General features: G+C 46.8%; 1 protein-coding gene across 7 annotated transcripts in view; it reads left to right on the forward strand.

The window, feature by feature from the left end:
* The window catches only part of LOC137379937 (transmembrane and coiled-coil domains protein 1-like), a 164976-nt gene that overhangs the window by 105854 nt on the left and 41309 nt on the right, over window positions 1-17813 (forward strand). For 3 of the 7 annotated variants that reach the window (XM_068051330.1, XM_068051332.1, XM_068051333.1), the window contains exon 2: window positions 13960-14063. The exons of the other annotated variants lie outside the window; for them this stretch is intronic. In XM_068051330.1, coding sequence (XP_067907431.1) covers window positions 14046-14063 — 18 coding nt within the window. In that variant the 5' untranslated portion in view covers window positions 13960-14045. The remainder of the gene's footprint in view (window positions 1-13959; window positions 14064-17813) is intronic. 7 annotated transcript variants of the gene reach the window in all.

Genomic DNA, 17813 nt, shown 5'->3' on the forward strand with positions numbered 1-17813 from the left:
GGCCCATCGAGTCTGTACTAGCTCTTTCAAAGAGCAATCCAGTTAGCCCATTACCCTGCTTATATCCCATATCCCTGCAATATTTTCTCCTTCATTTATCCAATTCCCTTCTGAAGGCTACTCTTCAATCTGTATCCATCGCCCTGTCAGGCAGTGTATTCCAAATCATAACCATTCACTGTGTAAAAATGTTTTCCCTCATGCCATCGTTGGTTCTTTTGCCAGTCACCTTAAATCTGTGCCCTCTGGTTATTGGCCCCTCAAACAATGGAGCAGTTTTTTTTTAGAGGGCAGTTAAGAGTTAACCACATTGCTGTGGGTCTGGAGTCACATGTAGGCCAGACCAGGTAAGGACAGCAGATTTCCTTCCCTAAAGGACATTGGTGAACCAGATGGGTTTGTACAACAACCAATAATAGTTTCATTGCACCATTACTGAGACTAGCTGTCAATTCCAGATTTTTATTAATTACTTGAATTTATTAATTAATTGAATTTAAATTCCACCATCTGCTGTGGTGGGATTAGCCTGGGCCTCTAGATTACCACTATGCTGATGTAACTGTAATTTCTCATCCCTGGAACCATTCTAGCAAATTTCTGCTGTGCCCTCTATAAAGACTTTACATACTTTCTCAAGTGATGCCCAGAATTGGACACAATACTCCAGCTGTGCAGTCGCATTAGTTGTGAATGGTGTGTTACTGTGCCCAGTGATTGTTTCCCTACACAGTGGTGTAGACTGCTCTAGCTACTCAAGGAATATATGTTCCCAATCTTCTCCGTTGTTTAGGGAATGGGCTGTACAATACTGATTAGCTGCTTCCCCACTGAGGTGTTGGGGGAAGCTGAATCATTCCTGCTCTCCCCAAATCACTCCTGCTCCCCTGAGTCACTCCTGCTGCCTTCCCCTGAGTCACTGGCTAGCGGCCCAGTCAGCAGTGTTTATGAAACTGGCCAAAGATGATGGAATCAGTTGCCTTCACACCAAATAATAGACGGCATGAATGTAAAATAACACCATATAAAAGTATGCACTCAAAATGATCCATAAAGGAGCTGAGGCACGATTATTGAACCAATCTACCTACTCCCATCTATTTAATGAAGGGATCAGTGTCAGTTACTTAAGTTGGGAGGTCTCAGCTTTTACTTCAGTGTTATTTGGATAGGCTATCTCCCACCGTCAAGTATGCAGCACCCTTCAATGTAAACTGAGGAACACCCAAAATGACTGGTGGATTGCACTTGTGGAAAAAAAACAACTGTACGCTGATACTGGCGACATAAGAAGTTTCTATGAAGCACTAAAATCTGTCTATGGACCAGCACATCCAACCCAAAAGTCCCTGAGGAGCGCCGATGGCAAGACCCTACACACCGACAAGGAGTCAGTCCTGGATCACTGGTCGGAGCTTTTTTTTTAGAGATACAGCACTGAAACAGGCCCTTCGGCCCACCGAGTCTGTGCCGACCATCAACCACCCATTTATACTAATCCTACACTAATCCCATATTCCTACTACATCCCCACCTGTCCTTCTAATTCCCTACGACCTACCTATACTAGGGGCAATTTTATAATGGCCAATTAACCTATCAACCTGCAAGTCTTTGGCATGTGGGAGGAAACCGGAGCACCCGGAGGAAACCCACGCAGACACAGGGAGAACTTGCAAACTCCACACAGGCAGTACCCAGAATCGAACCTGGGTCCCTGGAGCTGTGAGGCTGCGGTGCTAACCACTGCGCCACTGTGCTGCCCCTTCACTTTGAAACTCTCTTCAACAACAGCCTGTCAAAGAAGAACTGGAAGACAGCCCAACTCTGGAGCAAACTGTGACCACCATCAACCAGATGAAGAACAACAAAACCCCTGGAGCCGATTGAATTCCACCCGAAGCCTTGAAGCATGGTGGCCCTGTCCTATACACCAAGCTCCATGAGTTTTTCAAAGCCTGCTGGGAACAGGGCAGGATTCTCGTGATGCCGTTATCATCACCTTGTACAAAAACAAAGGAGAAAAATCAAACTGTTCCAACTACCGTGGGATTACCCTCCTTTCTATTGCTGGGAAGATCCTGGTTGGAATACTCCTGAACAGGCTTGTGCCTACCATTGTGGAAGAAAACCTCCCAGAGAGCCAGTGTTGTTTCAGAATAAACAGAGGCACCACAGACATGGTATTTGCACTCAATTACAAGAAAAGTGTCATGAGCAAAACAAAGGCCTGTACGTCATTTTCATAAACCTCACCAAGGCATTGACACTGTGAGCAGAGATGGACTTTGGAAAATCCTTGAAAAACCTGGATGCCCACCCAGGTTCCTGGCCATGGTGAAGAGTTTCATGAAAATCAGTACGGACAAGTCAAGCAAAACAGTGACCTCTCGAGTCCCTTCTGCATCTCCAATGGTGTGAAGCAGGGATGTGTGCTGGCCCTGACCTCATTCACCATCTTTTTCAGCATGATGCTGCAGCAGGCAACAGAAGACCTTCAGGAGGAAGTTTACGTACTCTTCCGGACTGTTGGAGCCTTTTCAACCTTGGCCGTCTTCAGGCTCACACAAAGACACAAGAAAAACTCATCCGTGAACTTCTTTTCGCCAATGACTGTGCTCTCCTGGCCCACAGTCAGTCAGACCTGCAACGTATAACAACACATTTTTCTGAGGCGGTGCAACTCCTCGGACTAAAATTCAGTTTAAAGAAAACTGAAGTCCTGCATCAGCCTGCACCCCAAGAAGAATATAGACCACCAAGAACTGTCATCAAGGGAACTGAGCTGAATGCCATTAAGCAATTTACTTATTTGGGGAGCGTCATCTCGTTTGATGCCACCATAGACAAGGAAGTGGCAGTAGGCTCTCAAAAGCAAACAGTACATTCGGCAGACACTACAAATGTGTGTGGAGCAACCACAGCCTCAGAGCACAGACCAAACTCAAAGTGTACAAAACCATAGTCCTCACCACCCTTTTGTATGGTGCCGGGTCATGTGGAATTCGCTACCACAGAAAGCAGTTGAGGCCAAAACATTGTATGTTTTCAAGAAGGAGTTAGAAATAGCTCTTGGGTCTAAAGGGATCAAAGGGTATGGGGCGAAAGCGGGAACAGGCTACTGAGTTGGATGATCATCATGAATGGCGGAGCAGGCTAGAAGGGCCGAATGGCCTACTTTTGCTCCTATTTTCTATGTTTCCATGTACGCCTTCTAGAGCGCTTCCATCAGCGCTGCCTCCGCAGCCTCCTCGAGATCCGCTGGCAGGACCGCATCACAAACAGTGAAGTCCTGGAAACAGCCAACATAACCAGCATCAAGACCGTCCTCCTGCAAAGCCAGCTGCGTTGGGCGGGTCGCGTTGCTCGGCTGGACAACAGTTGTCTGCCCAAGATCATGTTGAATGGAGAGCTGACCACGGGTAAAAGAAACAGAGGGACTCCATGCAAATGTGTCAAGGACTCCCTGAAGAAGTCCCTCTCTGTGTGCCACATCGACCATCGCCAGTGGGAAGAACAGGCCATAGATTGTGATGCATCAGACACCTTTGAGACTGAGCGAAGAGCCAGCGTGAAAGAGAAAAGGAGGAGAAGGATAGATCCATTTTCCCTCCAGCAGCAACTACACCTTCACTCGTACCCACTGTGGGAGAATCTGCCAGTCACGGATCGGCCTGACTAGCCACCAGCGCGCCTGCAACTGATGACTACAATCTTCCCAAAATCTTTGTCCGCGAAGAAATGCTGAGAAGATTTGGATAGGCTCTCTCTCACAGCAGGCGTGTGCCAATTCTGTTGAGTACAAATGAGTGAATCAGTGAGAACTTACAAAATGCTGGGGTGAATCAGTGATAGGGATAGCCAAACGCGTACTCAGAGCCACTTTAGGTTGATCAAATACAAGTCTGATCCCACGTATTTGATAATCTTTCTTTGGTAGTGTATTGCATTTTTTCATGTTCACCCCCATAGTGTTACAATAGTGTACAGTGCAGTAATAATCTTCCTGTAGCAGTGTATTGTAATGTAGGAAGTATGTACTAATCTATCTATTGCTGTATAAGCAGTGTGTATGACTGATCCTGTATTGCTCTACAGGCGGTGTGTGCCACTGATCCTGTATTGGTGTACAGGCAACTTGTACCACTGATCCTGTACTGGTGTACAGGCGGCGTGTACTACTGATTCTCTATTGATGTATAGGCAGCGTGTACCACTGATCCTATATTGGTGTACAGGCAGCTTGTACCACTGATCCTGTGTTGGTGTACAGGCAGCTTATACCACTGATCCTGTACTGGTGTACAGGCTGCGTGTACCACCGATCCTCCATTGGTGTATAGGCAGCGTGTACCGCTGATCCTGTATTGGTGTATAGGCAGCTTGTACCACTGATCCTGTGTTGGTGTACAGGCAGCTTGTAACACTGATCCTGTACTGGTGTACAGGTGGCATGTACCACTGATCCTGTATTGGTGTATAGGCAGCTTGTACCACTGATCCTGTGTTGGTGTACAGGCAGCTTGTAACACTGATCCTGTACTGGTGTACAGGTGGCGCATGTACCACTGATCCTGTATTGGTGTACAGGCAGCGTGTACCACTGATCCTGTATTGGTGTACAGGCAGCTTGTACCACTGATCCTGTGTTGGTGTACAGGCGATGTGTACTACTGATTCTGTATTGATGTACAGGCAGCGTGTATCACTGATCCTGTATTGGTGTACAGGCAGCTTGTGCCACTGATCCTGTATTGGTGTACAGGCAGCTTGTACCACTGATCCTGTGTTGGTGTACAGGCGATGTGTACTACTGATTCTGTATTGGTGTACAGGCGGCGTCTACCACTGATCCTGTATTGGTGTACATACGAACATAAGAGATAGGAGCAGGAGTAGGCCATTCAGCCCCTCAAGCCTGCCCCGCCATTCAATATGATCGTGGCTGATCTGTCCCAGACCTCAACTTCTCTTTCAGGCCTGCTCTGCCTAACCTTTGACTCCCCGAGATTTCAAAAATCTATCTACTTCCTCCTGAAATACATTCAGTGACCTAGCCTCCACAACTCACTGAGGCAGAGAACTCCAGAGATTCACCACCCTCTGAGAGATGAAATTCCTTTGCATCTCAGTTTTAAATGTGTCCCCTTATTCTGTAATTACGTCTCCTAGTTCGAGATTCCCCCACTAGTGGAAACATCTCCTCAACATTTACCCTGTCAAGCCCCTTAAAATCTTATATGTTTCGATAAGATCACCACTCATTCTTCTAAACCCCAATGAATAAAGGCCTAACCTGTTTAGCCGTTTTTGATAAGACAACCCCTTCATCCCAGGAATCAGCCTAGTGAACCTTTTCTGAACTGCCTGCAATGCTAGTATATTCTTCTTTAAATACGGGGACCAAAACTGTACGCAGTACTCCAGGTGTGGCCTCACCAACACCCTGTACAGTTGTAACAGGACTTCCCTGTTTTTAAACTCTAACCCCCTGGCAATAAAGGCCAAAATTCCATTTGCCTTCCTAATTACTTGCTAGACCTGCATGCTAACCTTTTGTGTTTCATGTACAAGAACACCCAGATTCCTCTGTACCGCAGTATTTTGTAGTCTTTCTCCATCTAAATAATAATCTGTCTTTTTATTCTTCCTACCAAAGTGGATGACCTCACTTTCCCACATTGAACTCCATCTGCCAAGTTTTTGCTCACTCACTTAACCTTGCAGATTCTTTGTGTCCTCATCACAACATGCCTTCCCACCTATTTTTGTATCGTCAGCAAATTTAGAAACTCTACACTTTACCCTTCCTCTATGTCATTAACGTAGATAGTAAATAGCTGAGGCCCTAGGACCGAACCTTGTGGCACCCCACTAGTTACGGCTTTCCAACCTGAAAAAGACCCTTTGATCCTGACTCTCTGCCTTCTGTGTGTCAGCCAATCCTCAATGCATGCCAACACATTACCCCGAGCTCCTATTTTGTGTAATAACCTTTTATGTGGGTCCTTATCAAACACCTTCTGAAAATCCAATCTACCGGTTCCCCTTTATCCACTCTGCTTGTTATATCTTCCAAGAACTCAAACAAATTTGCCAAACATGATTTCCCTTTCATAAAACCATGTTGGCTCAGTTTGATTGCATTATGTTTTTCGAAATGTCCTGCTATTTCTTCCTTAATAATGGACTCTAGCATTTTCCCAATAACAGATGTTAAGCTAACTAGTCCATAGTTTCCTGCTTTTTGTCTCCCTCCCTTCTTGAATAGGGGTGTCACATTAGCAGCTTTCCAATCCGCTGGTCCCCTACCGGAATCCAGTGAGTTTTGGTATATTACGACCAATGCCTCCACTATCTCTGCAGCCACTTCTTTTAAAACCCTTGGATGCAGGCCATCAGGTCCTGGCGACTTGTCTGCCTTTAGTCCCATCAACATGTCAAGCACCTTTTCCCTCGTGATAGAGATTGTTACAAGTTCCTCCCTCCCATTAACACCTTACTCATCTACTATTGGTGGGTTGTTTATAGTGTCCTCCATCGTGAAGACCAATGCAAAATATTGGTTTAGATTATCTGCCATTTCCCTGTTCCTTGTTATTAATTCCTCAGTCTCATCCTCTAAGTGTCCCACACTAGCTACTCTCTTCCTTTTTATATACCCGTAGAAGCTCTTACTGTTTGTTTTTATATTTCTTGCCAATTTACTCTCATAACCAATTTTCTCCCTCTTTATTAGTTTTTTTTAGTCATCCGTTGCTGTTTTCTAAAAGCTTCCCAATCCTCTGGCCTACCACTAGCTTTCACTGCACTGTACTCCTTTGCTTTTGATTTGATATTTTCTTTAAATCCTTTGTTATCCACGGGTGGTTCATCGTTCTCTTCGAGTCCTTCCTTCTGACTGGAATAAATGTTTTCTGAGTGTTATGAAATATCCGCTTAAACATCTGCCACTGCTCATCCACTGACTTTCCCTTTAGTCTATCACCCCAGCCCGCTTTAGACAACTCTTTCTTCATACCTCTCTAATTGCCCTTGTTTAAGTTGAAGACACTGGTTTGAGACCCGGGTTGCTCTCCCTCAAACTGAATTTGAAATTCTACCATGTTATGATCGCTTCCCCCTAAAGGATCCTTAACTACGAGATCCCTTATTAATCCTACCTCATTACACAATACCAAATCTAAAATAGCCTGTTGCTGGGTAGGTTCTGCAACATATTGCTCTAAGTAACAATCTCTGAGGCACTCTACAAATTCGTCTTCCGTGCTACCCTTGCCAATTTGATTTGTCCAGTTTATATGCAGATTAAAATCACCCATGATAATTGCAGTACCCTTCTTACACGCCTCCGTTATTTCCTGATTTATTTATTTATTTTTATTTATTTAGAGATACAGCACTGAAACAGGCCCTTCGGCCCACCGAGTCTGTGCTGACCAACAACTACCCATTTGTACTAATTCTACATTAACCCCAATTCTCTACTTCATCCCCACCATTCCCCTACCACCTACCTACACTAGGGGCAATTTACAATGGCCAATTTACCTATCAACCTGCAAGTCTTAGGAGGTGGGAGGAAACCGGAGCACCCTGCGGAAACCCACGCAGGGAGAACTTGCAAACTCCGCACAGGCAGTACCCAGAACTGAACCCGAGTCGCTGGAGCTGTGAGGCTGCGGTGCTAACCACTGCGCCACTGTGCCGCCCAAATTTATATCTTGTCCTACAGAGAGGCTACTCTTCGGGGGCCTATAGACCACTCCCCCCGTGATTTCTATTCCTTGCTATTCCTTATTTCCACCCAAACTGATTTTACATCACGATCCATTACACCTCTATCATTACTCACAACTGCACTGATCCCTTCCTTTAATAGAAAAGCTACCCCACCTCCTTTACCTTTCTGCCTATTCTTTTGGAATGGTGAATATCCTCGAACATTTAGATTCCAGTCCTGGTCATCCTGCAACCACATCTCAGTGATAGCTATCAAATCATATTCATTTATTTCTATTTGTGCTGGCAGCTCATCTATCTTGTTACAAATGCTACGTGCATTCAGATAAAGAGCCTTAAGCTTTGACTTTTTACCATTTTTACCTACTCTGGTTCTAATTTCTGCTGTACTGTTGTGCTTGTATTCTCTGTCCCTTCCTGTCACACTCTGATTAATGTATGCCCCTTCACTACCCTGCACCTCTGCTCTCTCGTTACTATTCGACTTTTTAAACTTCCCTTCAATTGAACCCTCCCCCCACTATTTAGTTTAAAGCCGTATCTACAACCCTAGTTATATGATTTGCCAGGACACTGGTCCGAGCATGGTTCAAGTGAAGCCCATTCCAATGGAACAGCTCTCTCTTTCCCCAGTACTGGTGCCAGTGTCCCATAAATTGGACCCATTTCTCCCACACCAATCTTTGAGCCACGCGTTTACCTCTCTAATCTTATTTACCCTATGACAATTAGCATGTGGCTCAGGTAGTAATCCGGAGATTATTACCTTTGAGGTTCTGCTTTTTAATTTAGTCCCGAGATGCTCATAGTCCCTCAGCAGAACTTCTTTCCTAGTCCTACCTATGTCGTTGGTACCTACATGGACCACGACAGCTACATCCTTCCCTTCCCACTCCAAGTTCCTCTCCAGCCCAGGAGAGATGTCCTTAACCTTGGCACCAGGTAGGCAACACAGCCTTCGGGACTCTCTATCTTTGCTGCAGAGAACAGTATCTATTCACCTAACTATACTATCCCCTACTACAACTACATTTCTCTTTTCTCCCCCCACTTGAATGACACTCTGAACCAGGGTGCTGTGGTCAGTTCCCTCATCCTCCCTGCAGTCTGTGCCCTCGTCCACACTGGGAGCAAGAACCTCGTACCTATTGGATAAGGGCACTGGCTGAGGCTCCTCCAAAGCTAAATTCTGGATCCCCATACCTGCCTCACTCGCAGTCACACCCTCCTGTCCCTGACCACGGTCCAGATTTGATGTAATTAATCTAACAGGTGTGACTGTCTCCTGAAACACGGTGTCCAGGTAACTCCCCCCCCTCCCTGATGTGTCGCAGTATCCGCAGCTCGTGTACCGCTGATCCTATATTGGTGTACAGGCGGTGTGTACTGCTGTGCAGTGTGACTTTATTCGCTATTCTAGTCTCCTGTTGCCATAGGTGCAGCTCATGCAGCAGGTTGAAAGCCCTTGATGTGGCTTAGACTGGTGTCATTGCTAAAATGGGAAGTTTGGAAGTGCCGAGTGATGAGCCTTGCTGTAGGAAAGCAAGCAACAATTCCAAAGGATGTGATTGCAGAGAACCGCACTACTGCATGTTAAGTGTTCAGTTTGACACAAAGCAATGGCTCTAGTCACATTTGCCATCTGTATGTTAAGTGCCTCATTCTTTGTGTGTGCAGTTACTTGAGACCTGTTTAATTACTGTTCTCAACACAAGGTGAGGCTTTGCTGAGAGTTTGGTGTAGAGTTCAGGTTGAACGTGCTGAAGCTTCATCACTGTCAACGCCTTGCTATCCTATTTGGACCTGAGATCAGCTTCTGACCCCATATCATTTCTATCACCGAGACCACCTACTCCCAGCGCTGTAACATTGCTCACCTCCCCCCACTCCCCGCCACCCTCACGTCCGCCTCAGCTCATATGCTACTGAAACCCTCATCTATGCCTTTAAATTGGATATTTCATCATTTTCCTGCTGGCCTCCCATCTTCCACCCTCCCTAAACTTGTATCCATCCAAAACTCTGCTGCCTGTATTCTAACACGCACAAGTACAGTTTACCCATCACCACTGTGCTTGCTGACATACATTGGCTCCTGGTTTGGTAATGCCTTTATTTCAAAATTCAAGTAGTCTCATCCCTGCTGATCTTTGTAACCTCCTCCGGCCCCATAACCCATTATAATGGCAGGGCAGGACGATGGAGGGGTGGCGGGCTAGAGTTGAACAGTAAAATAAAAGCAAAATACTGCGGATGCTTATCATCCTCCGCCATTTCCACCACCTCCAGCGTGATGCCACTACCAAACGCATCTTCCCCTCCCTTCCCCGAAGGGATCGTTCCCTCCGTGACACCCTGGTCCACTTCACCATTACCCCCACCACCTCGTCCCCTTCCCATGGCACCTTCCCCTGCAATCGCAGGAGGTGTAATACCTGCCCATTTACCTCCTCTCTCCTCACTATCCCAGGCCCCAAACACTCTTTTCAGGTGAAGCAATGATTTACTTGTACTTCTTTCAATGTGGTATACTGTATTCGCTGCTCACAATGTGGTCTCCTCTACACTGTGGAGGCCAAATGCAGACTGGGTGACCGCTTTGCAGAACACCTCCGCTCAGTCCGCAAGCAGGACCCTGAGCTTCCGGTTGCTTGCCATTTCAACACTCCCCCCTGCTCTCATGCTCACATCTCTGTCCTGGGATTGCTGCAGTGTTCCAGTGAACATCAACGCAAGCTTGAGGAACAGCATCTCATTTACCGATTAGGCACACTACAGCCTGCCGGACTGAACATTGAGTTCAATAACTTCAGAGCATGACAGCCCCCCATTTTACTTTTATTTTTAGTTATTTTTTCTTCTTTTTTATATTTTTTTGTGTTTATTTTATTTTATTTTATTTTTAGTTTGTTCAGTTTGCCTACCCACTGTTTTTTATGTTTGTACTTATGGCTGTTCAGTTTTCGGTCTGTTAACACCCTATCTGTACTAACGCTTTGTCTTTCAACGCACCATTAACATATTATTTGCTTTTGCTCCATGACCTTCTGGTCAGTTATTCTCTGTGACCTTGTCCTATTTACACCTTCTCCTTTGTTATCTCTTGCCCCACCCCCGCTTTACTTGCTTAAACCCTTTCACATTTCTAATATTTGCCAGTTCTGAAGAAGGGTCACTGACCTCAAACGTTAATTCTGCTTCTCCCTCCACAGATGCTGTGAGACCTGCTGAGTATTTCCAGCATTTCTTGTTTTTATTTTATATTAGAGTTGATCAGTGGTCAGAGGGGCTGACTGGAGCTGGTCAGTCACATCATCCTTCAGCACAGTGATCTCGGCACTTACTGGTTGTTTGCAGTATGCCTGGTGTATTATTAACTGGGAATGGGACAGTGTGTACATTGTGGGCACTTCCTTGTCGAGGAATACAATGGAGGCATTCTGCCTCGGAGCTGCTATCTCACTGACTACACAGTAAGCTATTTGCTTCACAGTCAATCTATTTACAATGTATTGCTATATGGGGACAGAGGCAGGGAGTGTAGTCTCCAGGACAGCTAGCCAAACCCTGCCTGGGGCTCTGTGTGTAGTCTGTTACTATGCTAGTGTCCAGACAGTGACAGTACTGATCTGTGCACTGGGAGTCCTCCTTAGTGTGAGGGACACTGATCAGCTGCTGTCGACCTGTTGGTGCGCAAGAAGTTGTGATGGCAGTGCTCTCCCCCCTCTGATGGCCTTAGCTGTTGTCTGCTGTTTACCCTGCCCTTTAACCTGTGTCTTTTAATTTGTTTATGGGATGTGGGCATCACTGGCAAGGCCAGCATTTATTGCCCATCCCTAATTGCCCTCGAGAAGGTGGTGGTGAGCTGCCTTCTTGAACCGCTGCAGTCCATGTGGGGTAGATACACCCACAGTGCTGTTAGGAAGGGAGTTCCAGGATTTTGACCCAGCGACAGTGAAGGAACGGCGATATAGTTCCAAGTCAGGATGGTGTGTGACTTGGAGAGGAACTTGCAGGTGGTGGTGTTCCAGATCATCTGCTGCCCTTGTCCTTCTAGGTGGTAGAGGTTGCGGGTTTGGAAGGTGCTGTTGAAGGAGGCTTGGCGAGTTGCTGCTGTGCATCTTATATATAGTACATACTGCTGCCACTGTGCAGGAGGGAGTGAATGTTTAAGGTGATGGATGGGGTGCTGATCACACAGGCTGCTTTGTCCTGGATGGTGTTGAGCTTCTTGAGTGTTATTGGAGCTGCACCCATCAAGCAAGTGGACAGTATTCCATCACACTCCTGACTTGTGCCTTGTAGATATTGGAAAGGCTTTGGGCAGTCAGGAAGTGAGTTATTTGCAACAGAATTCCCAGCCTCTGACCTGCTTTTGTAGCCACAGTATTTACTGGTCCAGTTAAGTTTCTGGTCAGTGGTGACCCCCAGGATGTTGATGGTGGGGGATTCAGCAATGGTAATGCTGTTGACTGTCAAAGGGAGGTTGTTAGACTTTTGTTAGAGATGGTTATTGCCCGGCAGTTGGTGGCGCATATGTTATTTGCCCAAACCTGAATGTTATCCAGTTCATACTGCATGCCGGCACAGACTGCTTCAGTTATCTGAGGAGTCGCGAATTGTACAGAACACTGTGCAATCATCAGCGAACATCCCCAGTTCTGGCCTAATGATGAACGGAAGGTCATTGATGAAGCAGTTGAAGATGGCTGTGCCGAGGGTACTACCCTGAGGAACTCCAGCAGCAATGTCCTGGGGCTGAGATGATTGGCCTCCAACAATCACAGCCATCTTCCTTTGTACTGGGTATGATTCCAGTTAGTGGAGAATTTTTCCCCTGATTCCCTTGACTACAATTTTACTAGGGCTTCTTAATGCTGCCACTTGGTCAAATGCTGCTTTGATGTCAAGGGCAGTCACTGTCGCCTCCCCTCTGGAATTCACCACTTTTGTCCATGTTTGGATGAAGGCTGTAATGAGGTCTGGATCTGAATGATCCTGGTGGAACCTAAACTGAGCATCAGTGAGCAGATTATTGTTGTGTAAGTGCCACTTGGCAGCACTTTTGATGACCCTTTCCATCAGTTTGCTGATGATTGAGAGTAGACTAAATACCCCACAGATAGCAGCACTCAGGAGTCACAACCCTGAGAACTGAACTCCTTTTCTAACCCCAACAGTCTGCTGTCTTGCAGAATGGCTGTACTTCAGTGTGTTACTAAGTAAGTGACAGTGGGGGTTAATGGGGTGGTCTTGCAATAATGAAGAGAGGCATGCTGGCACGTGACCTTGCAAATGCGTTGAAGATGTGGGGGGGGTGGGTGAGTGGCGGGACACAGTTTGTTGTGGATTACCTGAAACTTGTCCAGGGCTGCATCAGTGCCATAGGTGGGGCACGGCGCAACTGTGATATAAACAAGACTGGCCAAAGGTTTTATGTAGCTCCAGGACTTGGACTAGGATTGCAAGGGCTGGGAATTGAGTCCACAGTGAGCTGTAATGGTGGTGGTTTGTGACAGCTTGATTTAGATCTCCATCTGATCAGCATACAGTTCCTGCTGTCTGGCTGCACACTGCTGAATTTGTAATCTAGAACAGAATATATCGAGGTATGGAGTGTAAGTCAGGTCTTGCTCACTTCTGTCTTGTTAAGTGGGACATAAAAGCCCATCAATTGGCCCATGAGCTGGACAGCAGCATGACTGGCACTGATAGCATTGTCTCACGCTGCGCTGATTAGCAGTTTATTAGAAGAGAGAAGTCCCAACACTGTTCTGCGTTGGGAGAGGCAAGTCCTGGCACTGCCCTTCAGAATTAAAACTGTTGCCCACAAGTGGGACCTCTCTATTAGATTCCAACTCACTATCTGTTGTTCTATATATAAACCACCCGAACCCCTTGATTAGATTCCAGCCTGTAAGTCACTCCCAGGTATCTGTTATTCTATATATAAACCCCTTGATTGGATTCCAGGGCTGTGGGTAGAGATGGCATGGCAGTCATTGACTCTATGGGTGGAGGTGTCTCATGACTTGCCTGAGATTAAGCAGCTTCCGCACTTTCAGTGGAGTGCATTGTTTCGCTGTGATGCTGTGGAGCTTTATCGAGCTGTTCCAGAACAGTTGATGTGAGTCAGCAGCAGGCCCTTTATAACCTGTGTTTCTGGAACAGATCGTACAAATGTTGAGCTTCTTGCTTCATGTTTCAACTGCCTAGATTCATGGTGCACAGCTTCAAAAGAACACTGAGTGACTTGTGGTAACTGGAGATACTCAGACGACAGGAGCTGGAGGGTCAACTGGATGCCTCTGCTTATACTGGTAAGGCATTGAGGATGCTCCTATTCTATAACACCGCTTTCTAATGCTGAGTCTGTATCATTATTAGAACAAAGTCAATTCCAGTAACGGGAAGCTGTTTCAGTTATCTATACTACCCATCTCCCCCTTAATCAGACTCCCACTTTCTCCTTCCACACTCTCATGACACTCTTAATGTGGACATTGTTGCACTGTTTAGCTGTGGAACAGAGTGTGGTTGAAGCAGAAGAGCATTGATGTAATTAAGAGGAGGCATGATGCAGATGTGAGGGAGAACGGAATAGAGGAGGAGTGGGGCAGTGTGCGAAGAGGTAACTGCAGTGCAAGGGGACATGGGAGAGTGTAAACACCAGATTAGAGTAGCTGAACCATATGGCCTGTTTGGAGGCTATAGATTCTGTAGTTCTGGTGGGGATGGGCTGAGATCGACCAGTTCTGACCTTATCCATTGATGATGAGATTAATATTCCCCTTATTTAGCCCCTGGGATGTGACGTTGACTCGAAGGCCTGGCTGAGACCAGCTACCTCGCCTCAGAGTGAGAATGGAAGCTGGGACTCTCCACTCTGTGTTCTCAGTCAAGCCCTGTTGTAACCAAGGGGGGTTTGAACAGAAATATAATGGTATTGATCACTTCCATTATCAGAGAGCGGCAGGCAGTATAGCAGTGGTGCTTGGAAGGGGAAAACTATAAATAACATCACACTGCCTTTTCAAACTGTAGGTTCACTCTCTGTCTCCATCTCATCTGGTTTCAAAGTATTTATGTGTTCCTAATATTTAATAATTGAAATACTAGTTCAAAAAAGACATAATGCTGGTAGGAGGATTCACCTACTCCTGTCCTGGTAACAGTGAGACACTGAACCGCCCTGTTCCGGTGATAGTGAGACACTGAACTGCCCTGTCCCGGTGATGGTGAGACACTGAACTGCCCTGTCCCGGTGATGGTGAGACACTGAACTGCCCTGTCCCGGTGATCATGAGACACTGAACTGCCCTGTCCCGGTGATGGTGAGACACTGAACTGCCCTGTCCCGGTGATCATGAGACACTGAACTGCCCTGTCCCGGTGATAGTGAATCACTGAACTGCAATATCCCAGTGACAGTGAGACACTGAACTGCCCTGTCCCGGTGATGGTGAGACACTGAACTGCCCTGTCCCGGTGATCATGAGACACTGAACTGCCCTCTCCCGGTGATGGTGAGACACTGAACTGCCCTGTCCCGGTGATAGTGAGACACTGAACCGCCCTGTCCCGGTGATAGTGAGACACTGAACTGCCCTGTCCCGGTGATCATGAGACACTGAACTGCCCTGTCCCGGTGATAGTGAATCACTGAACTGCAATATCCCAGTGACAGTGAGACACTGAACTGCCCTGTCCCGGTGATAGTGAGACACTGAACCGCCCTGTCCCGGTGATAGTGAGACACTGAACTGCCCTGTCCTGGTGATGGTGAGACACTGAACTGCCCTGTCCCGGTGATGGTGAGACACTGAACTGCCCTGTCCCGGTGATGGTGAGACACTGAACTGCCCTGTCCCGGTGATGGTGAGACACGGAACTGCCCTGTCCCGGTGATAGTGAGACACTGAACCGCCCTGTCCCGGTGATGGTGAGACACTGAACTGCAATGTCCCAGTGACAGTGAGACACTGAACAGCCCTGTCCCGGTGATGGTGAAACACTGAACTGCCCTGTCCCGGTGATGGTGAGACACTGAACTGCCCTGTCCCGGTGATAGTGAGACACTTAACGCCCTGTGCTCGTGATGGTGAGTCACTGAACTGCCCTGTCCCGGTGATGGTGAAACACTGAACCGCCCTGTCCTGGTGACGGTGAGTCACTGAACTGCCCTGCCCCAGTTATGGTGAGTCACTGAACTGTTCTGTCCCGGTGATGGTGAATACCTTAACCACCCGTCACGGTGCCGGTGAGACACTGAACCGTTCTGTCCCATTGGAAAACAGTGACAGGATCGGACAAAGTCAACATGGATTTACGAAAGGGAAATCATGCTTGTCAACTCTACTGGAATTTTTTAAGGATGTAACTAGTAGAATAGATAAGGGAGAACCAGTGGATGTGGTGTATTTGGACTTTCAGAAGGCTTTCGATAAGGTCCCACTTAAGAGATTAGCATGCAAAATTAAAGCACATGGGATTGGGGGTTAGGTACTGAAATAGATAGAGAACTGATTGGCAGACAGGAAACAAAGAGTAGGAATAAACGGGTCTTTTTCCGAGTGGCAGGCAGTGACTAGTGGGGTACAGCAGGGATCAGTGCTAAGTCCCCAGCTATTCACAATATATATTAATGATATAGATGAGGGAATTAAATGTAATATATCCAAGTTTGCAGATGACACAAAGCTGGGTGGGAGTGTGAGCTCTGAGGAGGATGCAGAGAAGTTCCAGTGTGATTTGGACAGGTTGAGTGAGTGGGCAAATACATGGCAGATGCAGTATAATGTAGATAAATGTGAGGATATCCACTTTGGTGGCAAACACAGAAAGGCAGATTATTATCTGAACGGCGATAGATTGGGAAAGGGGGAGGTGCAGCGAGACCTGGGTGTCTTTGTGCACCAGTCGCTGAAAGTAAGCATGCAGGTGCAGCAGGCAGTTAAGAAGGCAAATGGTATGTTGGCCTTCATAGCGAGAGGATTCGAGTACAGGAGCAACAATTAATGCAATTATACAAGGCCTTGGTGAGACCACATCTGGAGTATTGTGTGCAGTTTTGGTCTCCTTATCTGGGGAAGGATGTTCTTGCTATGGAGGGAGTGCAGCGAAGGTTCACCAGACTGATTCGCTTGTATTCGCTAGAGTTCAGAAGAATGAGAGGGGATCTCATAGAAACCTACAAAATTCTAACAGGACTGGACAGACTGGATGCAGGAAGGATGTTCCCGATGGTGGGGGAGTCCAGGGCCAGGGGTCACAATCTAAGGATAAGGGGTAAGCCATTTAGGACTGAGATGAGGAGAGATTTCTTCACCCAGAGAGTGGTGAACCTGTGGAATTCTCTACCACAGAAAGCAGTTGAGGCCAAATCATTAAATATATTCAAGAAAGAGTTAGATATAGTTCTTGGGGCTAAAGGGATACGGGGAGAAAGCAGGCACAGGGTACTGGGTTTGGATGATCGGCCATGATCGTATTGAATGGCGGAGCAGGCTCGAAGGGCCGAATGGCCTACTCCTGCTCCTACTTTCTATATTTTTATGGCCTGGTGACGGTGTGTCACTGATGCGCTCTGTCCCGGTGACGGTGTGTCATTGAACCATCCTGTCCTTGTGTTGGTGATGGTGAGACAGTGAACAAAGAACAAAGAAAATTACAGCACAGGAACAGGCCCTTCGGCCCTCCAAGTCTGCGCCGATCCAGATCCTCTATCTAAACATGTCGCCTATTTTCTAAGGGTCTGTATCTCTTTGCTTCCTGCCCATTCATGTATCTGTCTAGATACATCTTAAAAGACGCTATCGTGCCCGCGTCTACCACCTCCGCTGGCAACGCGTTCCAGGCACCCACCACCCTCTGCGTAAAGAACTTTCCACGCATATCCCCCCTAAACTTGTTGGTCCTACCCTTCACCTGAACGGGCACATGTTGGCTCTGAACTCTCACTATTTCCTCTTTGAATGACTCCCACTGGTTTGATGTAGACTTTCCTACAAGTAGTTGCTCCCAGTCCACTTTAGCCAGATCCTGTTTTATCATATTGAAATCGGTCTTCC

The sequence above is a fragment of the Heterodontus francisci genome, chromosome 19, assembly GCF_036365525.1.
Source record: "Heterodontus francisci isolate sHetFra1 chromosome 19, sHetFra1.hap1, whole genome shotgun sequence".
In the NCBI taxonomy this organism is placed as follows: Eukaryota; Metazoa; Chordata; class Chondrichthyes; order Heterodontiformes; family Heterodontidae; genus Heterodontus; species Heterodontus francisci.